The sequence below is a fragment of the Cyprinodon tularosa genome, unplaced genomic scaffold (genome assembly GCF_016077235.1).
Source record: "Cyprinodon tularosa strain WSP-4 unplaced genomic scaffold, ASM1607723v1 ctg387, whole genome shotgun sequence".
Taxonomy (NCBI): Eukaryota; Metazoa; Chordata; class Actinopteri; order Cyprinodontiformes; family Cyprinodontidae; genus Cyprinodon; species Cyprinodon tularosa.
In genome coordinates this window covers 1,141,436-1,156,227 of record NW_024039104.1, presented here as the reverse complement: position 1 = coordinate 1,156,227, position 14,792 = coordinate 1,141,436, and the positions used below count along the sequence as shown (strand labels likewise).

General features: G+C 37.5%; 1 protein-coding gene across 1 annotated transcript in view; it reads left to right on the top strand.

The window, feature by feature from the left end:
• dnah5 (dynein, axonemal, heavy chain 5) overlaps window positions 1-14,792 on the top strand; it is a 95,232-nt gene that overhangs the window by 38,690 nt on the left and 41,750 nt on the right. Inside the window, 7 exon segments of the mRNA XM_038297419.1 lie at window positions 775-896; window positions 2,308-2,367; window positions 2,369-2,456; window positions 4,138-4,253; window positions 7,738-7,845; window positions 9,157-9,274; window positions 11,856-12,025. Coding sequence (XP_038153347.1) covers window positions 775-896; window positions 2,308-2,367; window positions 2,369-2,456; window positions 4,138-4,253; window positions 7,738-7,845; window positions 9,157-9,274; window positions 11,856-12,025 — 782 coding nt within the window.

The window sequence follows — 14,792 nt, the reverse complement described above, 5'->3', positions numbered from 1 at the left end:
TATCCATTCTCTTTTCCAATTTTAGCACAATATGATTTAACTGACCAGCTCACTGTTTGCTATTAATATCAGGTTTGTGTTTTGAAGAGAACAGGTTGTGCTGCATTATTCTGGAGAGATAAGGAACAAAATGGAAAGATACGTTTTTTTTTTTTTTTTTGTGAGTGATCAAGAAGGTCAGTTAGACAAAGGCCCCTGCTTACAGCAGCATTGCTTTGTTTTCACAAGATGCTCACCAGTCCATCTGTAACATGACATTTGTCTTGACTGGAAAAATTTGAAATACAAATATGTTGGGGGTTTTTTGTAGCTTTTCCAGGTGTTTGGAAAAATAAGTTACTTTGACAATATAAATGCATCTCTATTTTTAGGCATAATTCATTCTTTTCTCTGCTAGAATATTATAAAGGTAGATTTGTTTCTTTATTATTTAATCAAAAAAAGGTTTCTTCAATCAAAAAAAATATATTCTATTAAAATTTTTTTCACTTCAATGAAAAAAAAACTTTTCAAGTATTTGAATGCAAAATATATATATTTGAGACTCAAAAAAATACATTTGAACACTGCTTTTCTTTGATTGAAAATGTTTTATCAAAGTTCAAAATTCAGAGTTTAAGATCAAATTCATCTTTTAGTAAATTACAGCTTTAATAAAAAACAAAATACAAAAACTAAACCCATCACTTTTAAGTCACTGGAAGTGACATTCAACTATGTTAAGAACTTGTGTTAATACAATTTTTGTAAAACAGGTGTAATTTCTGTCCTTAGGTGTCCAATTTGTTTCCCCGTGATGAGATAGATGAGATCCTCAGTGGTCTCATACCTGTTATGCGACAAGAGTTTCCAAAAAGACCACCAACAAACGAAAACCTGTATGAGTACTTCATGTCATGGGCGTAGGTTTGCATAGGGACCATAGGGACATGTCCCTACCAAAATTTTGGACGGACCCATTTGTAACTACCAATAATTGGATGTGAACAACATGTTTATAATTTACTATACAGCAGCTGCTTCTTTTCCTCTCGCAGCTTCTCTGCCTGGTAGCTGCAGCTGCTGCTCTTTTCTGTCCCTTTCACATAGCAGCGCATCAACTGTGCTGCGCGGTTTAACTCTCTGATTATTCTGCCTTAAGTTCCGCCTTCTCTCTTTCTGATTGCGTGTTTTCTAGTCTGTATGTGCGCGCGCGCGGGTGCTTGGAGCGCAAAAAAAAAAAGACGCTAAAATAAATTAATATTGGGCTACGAAACTAGTCCAAATTAAAAAACTTATTATCTACGCTAAAACAGGCGAAAGCTTCTGATTGGAGTTCTGTAAAGAAGCAGGAGAGAGTTTTTTGATTTGTGGAACTTGAGAAATGTAAGTTAACAACGTTATGATTTCTTTTATTTTATCTTTTAATTAGATAGCCAAAGGCTCCTTAAAGAAGATCTTTTAAGAAATGAAACCAGGTGAAACAGAAACGTTTAAACGTCTCCTTTGGAGGAGTTCTGGATGGAGAATATTGACAGACAAAAACTTTTTTTTTTTTTACTTCTAAAATGCAAAATGTTTACATATTTTTTTACAATCTTGGTTATAATTCCTGCTCTAAGTGGGTCGCTCTGTCGGCTAAAGGCATATTTTAGTGGCCCTATACTCCAGTTTACGATTAATCAATTACTAAATTAGTTCACGATTATTTAAATAATTTGTTAATATGATTGTTTCAGCCATAGATAAAATACATGGAATTAGCTACACAGAGTAACCACAGCCCAGATGTACAACTTCTAATATTAATATTTTAAATGCTCAGTGTCAGTTCCTCGTCTAGTTCCAGTGCACATGTAAATACAATACATTTATTTGCTGTCCCTTGAATGTATTATTTTGCATGATCCAGAGAGAGCATATTAGAAAAAAAAATAAGAGTGGGTTTTACCTCTGCACAATTCTCTATCTTCAAAAGAAAACACAGGATAAATCCACATATTATAGACTATATGTGGTTAAACAGACACTGTCTTAGTCGCAGGTAAATTTAAATGCAATCCTTTTCAAAGTGGAAAAAGTCCTAATTCCACATTCATCAGAGCCAGTGATGCTTTAAATATTGATAAACAGCATCTAGTGCATGTAGTGCTTATAAGATTTGTATTAATGTAGCAAGAAATGCTGCTGTTCTCTTTAAACAAAATGAGCCCTGAAGCTCACATTAAGCATAAAAAAGAGCATGCATATTTTTGCAAAGGACCAATGAAACTGAAGAATAGTGTCCCTACCAAAGTTGAAATCAAACCTACGCCCTTGCTTCATGTTACGGGTCCGACACAATCTCCATGTAGTTCTGTGCTTTTCTCCTGTTGGGGAGAAGTTCCGCAGCGTTGAAGTTTCCAGCACTGATATCCGGCTGCACCGTGGACTGGTTTAGTCACTGGCCAAAAATGCACTTGTTGCAGGTGTCTCCAGTTGGCACTTTTTTGTTAGAGTGGAATTTTGACAAATTCTTTAGTAGCATTAGCCTATTTAGATGTTTATAGTTTTTTACTGTTTTTCTTACTTTGAATAAGTTGTTAATTTTGTGGTTACTAAAATTCTAAATGAACAAGGATATTTTGAAATAATTAGCTGTAACCTATCTATCAAAACACTTAAAATTGTCTAACAGCAAAAAAGCTTCCATAATTTTAACCATGTGGTTATTTGCTACCATTTCCAGCTGTTAAAACTTGAAATGCAATGCTTACCTAAACCAACTGTGTGAGTGCTCACTTATTTATTCATTGTTATATGGACCCGGTGAGACCCATACCAAAGCTATTTATATTTAGACTCCTCCTCAAAGGGTTCTCAAGCAGACTTTTAGTAAAGCTTTTTTCCTTTGCAGCTTCCTTTCACCCCTAAAGCTACGTTCAGCCTGCACGCTATTGAAGCAGCAGAAGCAGCATGTTTACATGCAAAGTAAATGTTTGAACCACATCAAGAAGCATCAAAAGGTAGTGCACACCTGCCTTATTATTCCGGTGACTGCCGTTTGGTTTTCCTACATGAAAACAACTAACATCTCCTTCCAGTCGCCAGGAACAATAGCGGAAAACCCCCAAGAGGCGACAGGGCTGTTAAAAGGGATTTCCAGTGAAAGCGCACCGCCAGTGTATGGAAGTTTAGCACTGATCTGACTGCGAAATAATATTTTAAGTCAGGATCCTAATCTTCTGACTGCACAGATAAAGTTTTGAGGTGGACTTTCTAACTTGAAAAGATATTAAAACTACTTTTTACCCACTTATAACAGCAAATATAGCAAAGCCGCTCTCTGCCATTGAACACAGGAGCAGCAGCAGAAGCATCATATGGATCTGTACACATTTTACTGGACACCCTTCAGCAGCATCAAGGATGCTCTCGAGGCACGTCGGACCTTAATTTTTACAAGCATCAAAAATGAAGTAGCAGGGGCTTTTTTGCTGCTTCTATCTTGTGTGGTCTAAACGTAGCGTAAGAAAACATAGTATCAATGTTTTGTTGTTGAAAACTGGTTATGTTGTCGCTTAGCTGTTTACATTGATTAAATCTGTTAAAAATCCTAAAGTTGAAGGGAAGAGTGGCAGTAAGTTGTAGCTTTTGTTTGGGGATGAAATCAACTCAAAAATGGTTTAGAAAAGCACTGAATAGCAAAAGCAGTCAGTGGTTGCCTGTCTGCCTTCACAGCCATCTAAAAATCTAAATAAATTGAAAGGCATATCAGTGAAAAACATCATTAAACACAGGACTGAAAATGCAGTAAAAACAGAAAAATTGAGGGCTTGATGGAAAAACTGGGAGGAACTATGTACAACTAATAATGAAAAAAAAAAAAAAAATTAATTTGGGTATTTTGAATTCTCTCTTTTGTTTTTCGGCTTACTTACAAATATACTGTGTTGCAGCACTAAAGATCGAAAAGGTAAATAATTGATACTCTATCTAGCCGCTATAATTGTGTTCCTGCTGGAGAAAATATAAAGTTGTAATGTCCAAAATATTCTCTGGGCGTATTTATGTGTAGACATTAATTTGGGTTATTCCTTTTTTATGCCTTAATCTGATTCACTCTTTTAAAATATAATTTTTCTTCAATATTTTTTTCTGTGCCATTCAGTTTCAGAGCACTTCCTGTCTGCATATGATATTGAGTGCTCAGCCCAGATCAAACAGGAGGTAGTCCAGTGCATGGGCTCCGTCCATGATGGTGTTGCAGAAAAGTGTTCTGATTACTTCCAAAGGCACAGTAGTTGAACAAAATAGAAGCCTGTAACCTAATAAAACACTATAAATTGATACTTTATTTGGTTCTACTTTTTGTCACACTTTAATGATTTAGAAGGTTTAATAGATTTTATTTTGATAAAAAGAGGCAAGATTCTACAGTTATGTTACCACACCTCCAATTCAGAAGGTCAGAAAAATCTAGAACGACATCTAAGGTGCTGCAGAATTTACATATCTCAAGGATAATGCTACGTTCGCACCGTGCGCTGCTGAAGCAGCAGAGGCACATGCATTACATGCAAAGTAAATGGTTGACGCACATCAAGGCGCATTTTGACGCATCGAAGCAGCTGAAGCAGTGCCTCATGAACTTCTAAGGTATCTGATGCAGTTCAAAAGAGCAGCTGCTGGAGTTGGAAAAATAGAACTTTTGCTGCTCGACTCACCAGGTCAACCAATCAGAGAAGCCGCTCTGGGAGCAGGCAGGGAGACAGAAACAGCACTGCTGATACAGATTGCTTTTGTCTCTCCACTGAAACAGTTTATTAACACTTAAATTAAGTTAAAATGTTGAAACCTGCTGGCAAAATGTGTTTGATTTTATTATCCTGGTGCCTGCAATTTGGATTATGTACATGAAAACCACTATTCACTGTGCTGACAGCAGCTTTACCAGATATGAAAAAAGATCAGGATCTCTGAGCAGCTATTACGAGGAATGTCATTTGGATTTGATCATTTCTTATCTGGAATAAGATATTTCAATTTGTAAATTAATAAAGATTTTAAGCAATGTAGTTCTTGAGTAAATATGAATAAAATATACAGCAGCTTGCTTACATTATCAATATGGAGACTGAGTATAGGAAATATATCAATTTAGTTTGTTTTCTCTACATCTAGTGCTGTTTTTTTAGTGAGGTTTAATCATTGTTTGCTCTAGTTTAGCCACCTGATTTACTCTCAGTTTTAGTCCATGTTTTACTTACAAGTTAAATAAGTATTTCTCAGTCTAGTAGAACAATTTCAGGAATTAAATTAAACCAACACAAATCTCTAAATTCTTAAAGCTTTCAGGTAAGCCTCTCAAACCCATAGGAGGTCCACAAAAAAAAAGAAAAAGAACCATTGCATTTTATTTTTTAAAAGATCAGCCACCCAAGAAAAGACCAACCACATAAGACACAGACAGGATGTGCAGAACAACTCAGTTATCAAGGATTGATGGAAGAGGAACCACAAGGATGTTCTCATTTTAATTATCTTATTCATTTATCTTTAAAAAAAAAAAGCATAATGAATGAAGCTTTTTAATCCTTAGCCTATTACCAAATATTCATAGACAGTGTAGTTTGCACGGGATTCAATTGTACTGGTTCCTGTATTAGTGCCAATAATCCAGTAATAACTTATTATTTCACATTCTTTTATTTACTTGAACTTCATAGAATAATTAATAAACACAGCCATGAAATTCTTACTTTACAGTATATTTAAGATGCCAGTATTTTAGTTGGGCCCATTCTTCTTTCTTTTCAATTCTCTAAAACTCACCACAATATAGAAAATAATGAATATTGTGTGGAAATGTTTCCACATAACTACAGATCATTTATTTCTATTCAGTAACATTTACTGTGTTGAAAAAATTCCCCGTACAACCTATAGCTAACCCTCATCTAACCCTGACAAGGGTTGCCTTCAAGGTCTGATGATAAGTTGGCAGCCCTGCAGACTTTATTTCATAATTTGCTTATGATCCCCATAACTATTGATAAAATGGTTTTGTTGACAAACAAGACACGTGTGACTTTTAAGATCTTCATACACTATATTGCCAAAAGTATTTGCTCACCCATCCAAATTATTGGAATCAGGTGTTCCAATCACTTCCATGGCCACAGGTGTATAAATTCAAGCACCTAGGCATGCAGACTGTTTTTACAAACATTTGTGAAAGAATGGGTCGCTCTCAGGAGCTCAGTGAATTCCAGCGTGGAACTGTGATAGGATGCCACCTGTGCAACAAATCCAGTCGTGAAATTTCCTCGCTCCTAAATATTCCACAGTCAACTGTCAGCTGTATTATAAGAAAATGGAAGTGTTTGGGAACGACAGCAACTCAGCCACGAAGTGGTAGGCCACGTAAACTGACGGAGCGGGGTCAGCGGATGCTGACGCGCATAGTGCGAAGAGGTCGCCAACTTTCTGCAGAGTCAATCACTACAGACCTCCAAACTTCATGTGGCCTTCAGATTAGCTCAAGAACAGTGCGCAGAGAGCTTCATGGAATGGGTTTCCATGGTCGAGCAGCTGCATCCAAGCCATACATCACCAAGTGCAATGCAAAGCGTCGGATGCGGTGGTGTAAAGCACGCCGCCACTGGACTCTAGAGCAGTGGAGACGCGTTCTCTGGAGTGACGAATCGCGCTTCTCCATCTGGCAATCTGATGGACGGGTCTGGGTTTGGCGGTTGCCAGGAGAACGGTACTTGTCTGACTGCATTGTGCCAAGTGTAAAGTTTGGTGGAGGGGGGATTATGGTGTGAGGTTGTTTTTCAGGAGCTGGGCTTGGCCCCTTAGTTCCAGTGAAAGGAACTCTGAATGCTTCAGCATACCAAGACATTTTGGACAATTCCATGCTCCCAACTTTGTGGGAACAGTTTGGAGCTGGCCCCTTCCTCTTCCAACATGACTGTGCACCAGTGCACAAAGCAAGGTCCATAAAGACATGGATGACAGAGTCTGGTGTGGATGAACTTGACTGGCCTGCACAGAGTCCTGACCTCAACCCGATAGAACACCTTTGGGATGAATTAGAGCGGAGACTGAGAGCCAGGCCTTCTCGTCCAACATCAGTGTGCGACCTCACAAATGCGCTTCTGGAAGAATGGTCAAAAATTCCCATAAACACACTCCTAAACCTTGTGGACAGCCTTCCCAGAAGAGTTGAAGCTGTTCTAGCTGCAAAGGGTGGACCGACGTCATATTGAACCCTATGGATTAGGAACGGGATGTCACTTAAGCTCATATGTGAGTCAAGGCAGGTGAGCAAATACTTTTGGCAATATAGTGTAAATCCGGAGCAAAATTTGAGAAATCGTTTCTTGATGACATAATCACTGCCTTATGCACAGTCTTTTTTGTCTACACCTGTGGTTTGAAACGATCAGGTGTGATACCAGAGGAAACATGTAAGGTGGTTAGTATCTTCATGTAGCTTTGTGTTTATAAGAATGTACAGCGCTGCTGCAATGCTTTGTTGACAGCAGCTCCAATACTTTCTCCCAAATAATTGCTTCAAGAAAGCATAACTTTTTTGTCATATTTAAAATAATTCAGGTTTCCATATAGCAATCTAGATTTTCATTTGTGTGGAGAGAGATTCTATATAGTAAAATTAAAAGCTGAACTGCAATATTAGGAAGTTGTGTAGATGATCATGCTACCCTCTAATGCATCATGAAATGATTCTAATGCTTTTCTAATTCAACCTAGATACCGGCGCTCCACCCAGGTAACCCCCATGTCCTACCTCTCCTTCATTCAAGGGCACAAGTCCATCTATAAAGAGAAGAGATCTGAGGTGCAGACACTGGCCAACCTGTCGGTAATAAAGCAGAAATACTGGAACTTTACATTAAATCATTGTAAACTTTAGCTTAATTCTGTTGAACTTCCCATAAGATGTGTTGCAGATAATTGTTTTGCATGACAACAGAAATAATCTATTTGGTACATTTCATTTTGCTCATCATTGCCCAATTTGCTAGGGCAATTTTAATATCTGCTCGAGCTTATTTCACTAAATGGCAGGAAAACCGTGCACCTTAAATGATTGTTCTAGGAAATGTTACACTTACAAAAGATTTAATTATACACACCAACCATTAGCAATTTCAAAGGAACTTAAAAGGGGGAAAAAAAGAAAAACAATTACAAAATGAATCAGATTTTATTACAAACTGTAGTTATGCACTCCACCAGTAGGTGGTGACATGTTCACATGGAACCTCATGGACTGTGGGGATTGTTGAAGCAATTTGGCCAAACTGTTCAATGCCTCAGGAGGCCTCATCTCACCATCACTAACAAGAGTCAATTACTGTCAAAGTTTGTCTACAGAGATTATCTCCATGGGTACTCAGAGTACCGTAACTGGCAAACACTCAGGCAACGAGGTGCTGGCAGTCTGCTTCCTCTTAAGCTCTAGGATGATTAGATGATGAGTAACAGGTGTGCAAACAGAGCCAAAAGGGTGTGCCCCTTCAGGTGCAGCCTCTAGTTGCCATCTAGTGGATGAAGGAGCAGGCAAAGGAGAAACCAACCCTTTTCCCAACAGTTCAAATTAATTCTTAAGTAATTTATTTGCAACATACAACTTGTAAATTAAGGCAAAATGTTTATAACTAGTTATTTATCAAAATTCATTACTCTTTTATGCAGATTAACAGGATCCAATTATTATCTATCCCCCAGGATAGTTTTATTCAAACTAATATTTGTTCCTGATTTAGCCTTGCTCAAAGTCAAAGTAGTTACATTCTTTTAATATTCAAAACTACAAATGTTGGTTGAGATGGTAAATATCTTGGTAAATCATCTTGCTCAAACAGTCATTCCACCCCTGAGTGCAACATAAAAATCAATTTTTAGCAGTTCTGAACTCAAGAACCTCTCAGATTTATTGGCAGCTGCTGAAGTGAAACCTTGACATTACAGATCTGATACATAACCTGAAAGATAAAACGCCTTCGTAATGTCCAAGTATTTTTATCATCTGATCCTTTGATCAAGAAAAAGGTCATTCAGGTCAAGCTAAAGCTTTACAATTAGATTAGAGCAAGAATCTTTTGTCCTGTTCACATTTATACTGAGCAGGCACACCACAGCAAGCATCATGCTGCAAGCCTTCAGTGTTTGTGTGTGGGGTGGATAAAAGCTAAAAGAGGCATCAGAATCAGTGGGAGCTCTTACCAAAGAGTTGGAAGAGAAAGAGAAAGAGCTACAGGTCGCCAATGAAAAGGCTGAAATGGTAAGAAGACTTGTTTTTCGTATCTCTTTGTTTCTGTTATGGTGGTTCAAAGGGAGTAATTTTGTGCCAGCTAACATAGTAGCAAGGTATTCCATTGTAATTCATCCATATCTTGAGATTTATGTAAATATATTACATAACAAATTCCCATTTTCTTTTTGGGAATTTTAACACAAATCTATTAAATAAACCTTACATGATCTAAATTAATTCGTACAATAAAGCTTATTTATTAAAAATACATAACTGTCAGGTATTTTGAATTAGTAAAGTATACTAGCTCAAAATATATACCAAGGAGTGTGTTTATCTGATAAATAAATCTCATAAATAAAGGTAATTTTTCTAATTGCTAAAGATAACCTAATAATTATGCAAATAAATACATTTTATCTATTTGAAATCAATACACTTAATATCATTTTGATCAAATGTACTTTATTAAATCAAAATACATCAATAAATCAAATTAATCCACTTTACTTATATAGCACATTTAACAATTTTTTTTTTCCAATATGCTGAGCATAAAATCAACAAAAAAAAGCCAACACAGACAAAAAAGCAGCAATGCTACGTTCAGACCGCACTCTGCTGGAGCAGCAGAAGCAGTTGGTTTACATGCAAAGGCAATGGTTGACGCGCATCAAGGCACATCAAAAGGTCTTGCAGCACGTCTAGAGCAGCAGGTGTAACACATCCAAGCTGCTGAAGCAGCGCCTCATATGAGCTTTTGAGCATCTGAGGCATTTAACGCACTTCTAAAGCAACAGCTGTTGGAGTTAGAAAAATTGAACTTTTGCTGCTCGTGTAAAGTCATGGGACAGCCATTTCCCTACGACTTTAAAATACATCAACCTGACAGTTATGTATTTTAACCAAATGAGCTATGTTAAATGAATGAATATGCATCATGTAAGATTTATTTAATGTTTGTGCTAAACCTTTCCAAAAAAGTCAATGGGAATTCATTAGTTAATAAATCAGTAGTGAAATCCATATTATTGGTCTACATAAATGAATAAATGTATCTATTGGCCTTGTTGTGCTCTTATCCTATATAAAAAAAAAACATTCTTCAACCTAACAGTCAAAATCAGAAGGTCTCATGATCGGATTAATGTTCATTTTAGCTTTGATAGACACATTCGGATGATGATAAAACATAAGATTTTAATGGATTGTTAAAACTAGAATTCAGAACGCAAGTTTGAATTTGATTTATTTTTCTAGATAGACAACAAAAACTTGTGGTGAAACTGTTGTATAGCTTTCAGCATGCTTCTGTCATAAGTTTGACTAAATATTTGACAAGTCTTTCTTTCAGAAATGACAAAGCTATCTTATGTTTGTTGGGTCTTTTACACAGAACTGACTTTTAAGAATATTTTTGAAATGTCCATCCAGTGTGATTGTTTCTCCAGTAGCATTCTTAATTTAAACCTGCTTCATCCATTCTAAAACCAGTTCTAATATTACTGAGAAAGTAAAAACTAAAATTTGTCTGTGTTTATAACATCTTACTTAAATCAGTTGAAAAATAATTGATTTTAAACAACCTACAGTCATTAGAGTTAATTTAGTTTAAGTTCAGCATAGTCTGAAAAGGTAGTGACCAAGAGTACAGACTGAGAAAGAGGCCACTGCTTCAAATATTACATCTTCAATCATGGCTATAATTAGCAATTCATGCAGACACAAGTGTCATGATCAGAAGAGAGAGAGATCAAAGCTACTTGGCCAAAATGACACGCAGAATCAAAGTAAGACCTAAAATCTAAGATAACTGTGCCAGCTGTCAGTTATGCTCATTAAAATATCTTGCTAAAGGTTTGTTTTGTGGATAATTACTAAGTTAAAAGACTAATGATGCAGAAGGAGCCCTTTACAATATTCAACTGCTCCTTAAATCAACATTCCTGTGGTTAGAATTCAAACACAAATAGGTGTTCCAATAGGAAAAAGGCCAAAAAATTATCAAAACTGGTTTTGTAGTGGAAGCCATTAAGCCTCTGAAATGATCCCAACAATTTTAAAGTGTAACAGACTATTGAAGACCCAGTTCTGTGTCTGCTACTAGTTTTTACTTGGTGTGTAGTCTAATATCCAGACAGGGTTATGTTGAAAGTAAAAAAAAAAGGGTTTATTTGCTTGGAACTTTTATCCTTTGAAACTATGGATACTTTAGGCTGAGTGGATTAGAGATAGGATGTGTTAAATTCAAACATATGTACCCATTTCTTGTTTTTACCATAACAAATGTCTTGTCAGAACACCCTGAAAAAGAGGAGCCAAGCTTAAAATTGACAAATCATGCCAATGTCTAATATTTTTAAACCTCTGATGAAAAATGTAAACATTTGACACACATTTACACTTTTATAGTGTGAGAATACAGGTTTTATGTCAAATGTTACTCTGTTAAAATAAATGTAAAACCAAAAAACATTAAATCAAAAAAATGTCACATTGGTACACAATATCCTGTGATCAGTTAAGGCAAACAATTTTATTTCTCCCTGCTGTCTAGCTTAAAACAAACACCATGAGATCTCATGAGCATGATTAATTTCTCTTTCAGGTTCTCAAAGAGGTGACTGTAAAAACTCAAGCGGCAGAACAGGTAAAGGTCGAGGTACAGAAAATAAAGGACACGGCTCAGGCCATAGTGGACAGCATTTCAGCTGACAAGGCCATAGCCGAGGCGAAGCTGGAAGCCGCACGGCCAGCACTTGAAGAAGTTAGACGCTCGTTAATTTAATATTCTTAAGCATACATATGTATATTCAGAAGCTTTGGTTGAGCTGTTGATATCCTTTATAGGACAGAGTTTATTTTGTCTAAGTATCTAAAGAAAATCCAGGTGCAAAATGGTTCTAAATGCTAAGACAGATTACTCTTAGCCTGTTAGTTGCTCCAATGCGAGGATAAAAATTAATATAATAAGGATTATTTACTTTGGCCATGAACCAAGCAAGTCTGCAATACTGTTTGTATCCTTTGAAACTATGGATACTTTAAGCTGGTAACCAGAAGAGATGAATGTATTACAGTAACACATACACTCACCGGCCACTTTATTAGGTACAACTGCTCTTTAACACTTAATTTCTAAGCAGCCAATCACATGGCGGCAACTCAGTGCATTTAGGCATGTAGACATGGTCAAGACAATCTCCTGCAGTTCAAACCGAGCATCAGTATGGGGAAGAAAGGTGATTTGAGTGACTTTGAACGTGGCATGATTGTTGGTGCCAGAAGGGCTGGTCTGAGTATTTCAGAAACTGCTGATCTACTGGGATTTTCATGCACAACCATCTCTAGGGTTTACAGAGAATGGTCCGAAAAAGAAAAAACATCCAGTGAGCGGCAGTTCTGTGGGCGGAAATGCCTTGTTGATGCCAGAGGTCAGAGGAGAATGGCCAGACTGGTTCGAGCTGATAGAAGGGCAACAGTGACTCAAATAACCACCCGTTACAACCAAGGTGGGCAGAAGAGCATCTCTGAACGCCCATTACGTCGAACTTTGAGGCAGATGGGCTACAGCAGCAGAAGACCACACCGGTTGCCACTCCTTTCAGCTAAGAACAGGAAACTGAGGCTACAATTTGCACAAGCTCATCGAAATTAGACAATAGAAGATTGGAAAAAGGTTGCCTGGGCTGATGAGTGTCGATTTCTGCTGCGACATTCGGATGGTCAGAATTTGGCGTCTACAACATGAAAGCATGGATCCATCCTGCCTTGTATCAACGGTTCAGGCTGGTGGTGGTGGTGTCATGGTGTGGGGAATATTTCCTTGGCACTCTTTGGGCCCCTTGGTACCAATTGAGCATTGTTGCAACGCCACAGCCTACCTGAGTATTGTTGCTGACCATGTCCATCCCTTTATGACCACAATGTACCCAACTTCTGATGGCTACTTTCAGCAGGATAATGCGCCATGTCATAAAGCTGGAATCATCTCAGACTGGTTTTTTGAACATGACAATGAGTTCACTGTACTCAAATGGCCTCCACAGTCACCAGATCTCAATCCAATAGAGCATCTTTGGGATGTGGTGGAACGGGAGATTCGCATCATGGATGTGCAGCCGACAAATCTGCGGCAACTGTGTGATGCCATCATGTCAATATGGACCAAACTCCCTGAGGAATGCTTCCAGCACCTTGTTGAATCTATGCCACGAAGAATTGAGGCAGTTCTGAAGGCAAAAGGGGGTCCAACCCGTTACTAGCATGGGGTACCTAATAAAGTGGCCGGTGAGTGTATATCTATAAAAGTATTTTCTGTTTTGTTATTTGTTCTTTATACCAGTGTTGTTTTTGTTAACGATGAGGATGACAAAATCAATTCGTTGTCGTTCCTTTTTTTCATGACGCTAATGAAAAATGGCGAGCTAAACATGGATCTTTGATGACTAAAACAGGACTGGTGATAGGTTTGAGTTTTAGTCAATGAGACAATAAAAAGTAGCGGGTCGTTGATCAAAATGCATCATTGTGCTGAAATCTACCAAGCAGTATCAGCCATACTGCTGCGTCTTCTTTGATCCTGCCGCCCACCTGCCGGTCAGTGTTGCACATGCTGCAGGGTCTGGTGTACTGCGCGCTCAACTCTGACAAACTGCTCTGATCTTCCATCTGGGCTTGTGCAGAAATGCATCTTTGAAATGGAGCTCAGAAATGGAGCTCTGAATCTGCGCTTCATGCTCCATTCTGATGGATCGCTCCCAGCAGTATGGCTCATCCTGCTCTCGCTACTTAATAAACTATATGTGGGTGATCAACAACTGCCAAGTGGAAAAAAAATCCCTTTACTACCAAGATTATATTTCTTTTAGCACACAAGAGGTGATACCAAATATTCTTTAACTTCTACCAAAAGGAATCCCTTAATTATATCCAAAGCAATTGAGTGTGTACTGTTTATTTTTGGATAAAGAGCCAGGTGAAAAGGTACTTAGATCTTTGAATATTTCTCTCTCATAGTTCCTGTCTAGATGTAAATGTTTCCTTGTATTGTCATTAAAATATTTTCTGTTTCCTTTAAATATTTCAACATTTTACTTAGCATATTCATTCAGTTTAGGTCTGGATTGCCATGGCATTACAAGGCAATTATGTAGCTTCTCTCTCCATTTTTTTTTTTATATCAAAAACCTGTAAATTTAAATCTACTTTGACCCCTGAGCAGCAGTGACCAAATTGAAGAAATAAAGCCAAAATTGCCAAAGAATGAAGAATCTTTTTGTCCTTTACTTGTTTTGGAGTAATGAAGATTTTTATTGATCTGTTTGTAATTCATAATTCATAGTAGATCAGGAAGTGTTTATTTGTGTCATGATTTTATCTAAAGCTCGGACCCACATGCAGAGAAACCAATTCAGAGAGACCAGGAGAAAGGTTTAACAGGTTTTATTGTAGAGATTAAGCATGGTGCAGTGTTCCTCTGAACTCTGCTCAGCCGGAACTGGAAGGTGAAGGGAAGACAAACGATTAGTTCAGGCTCAGTGGG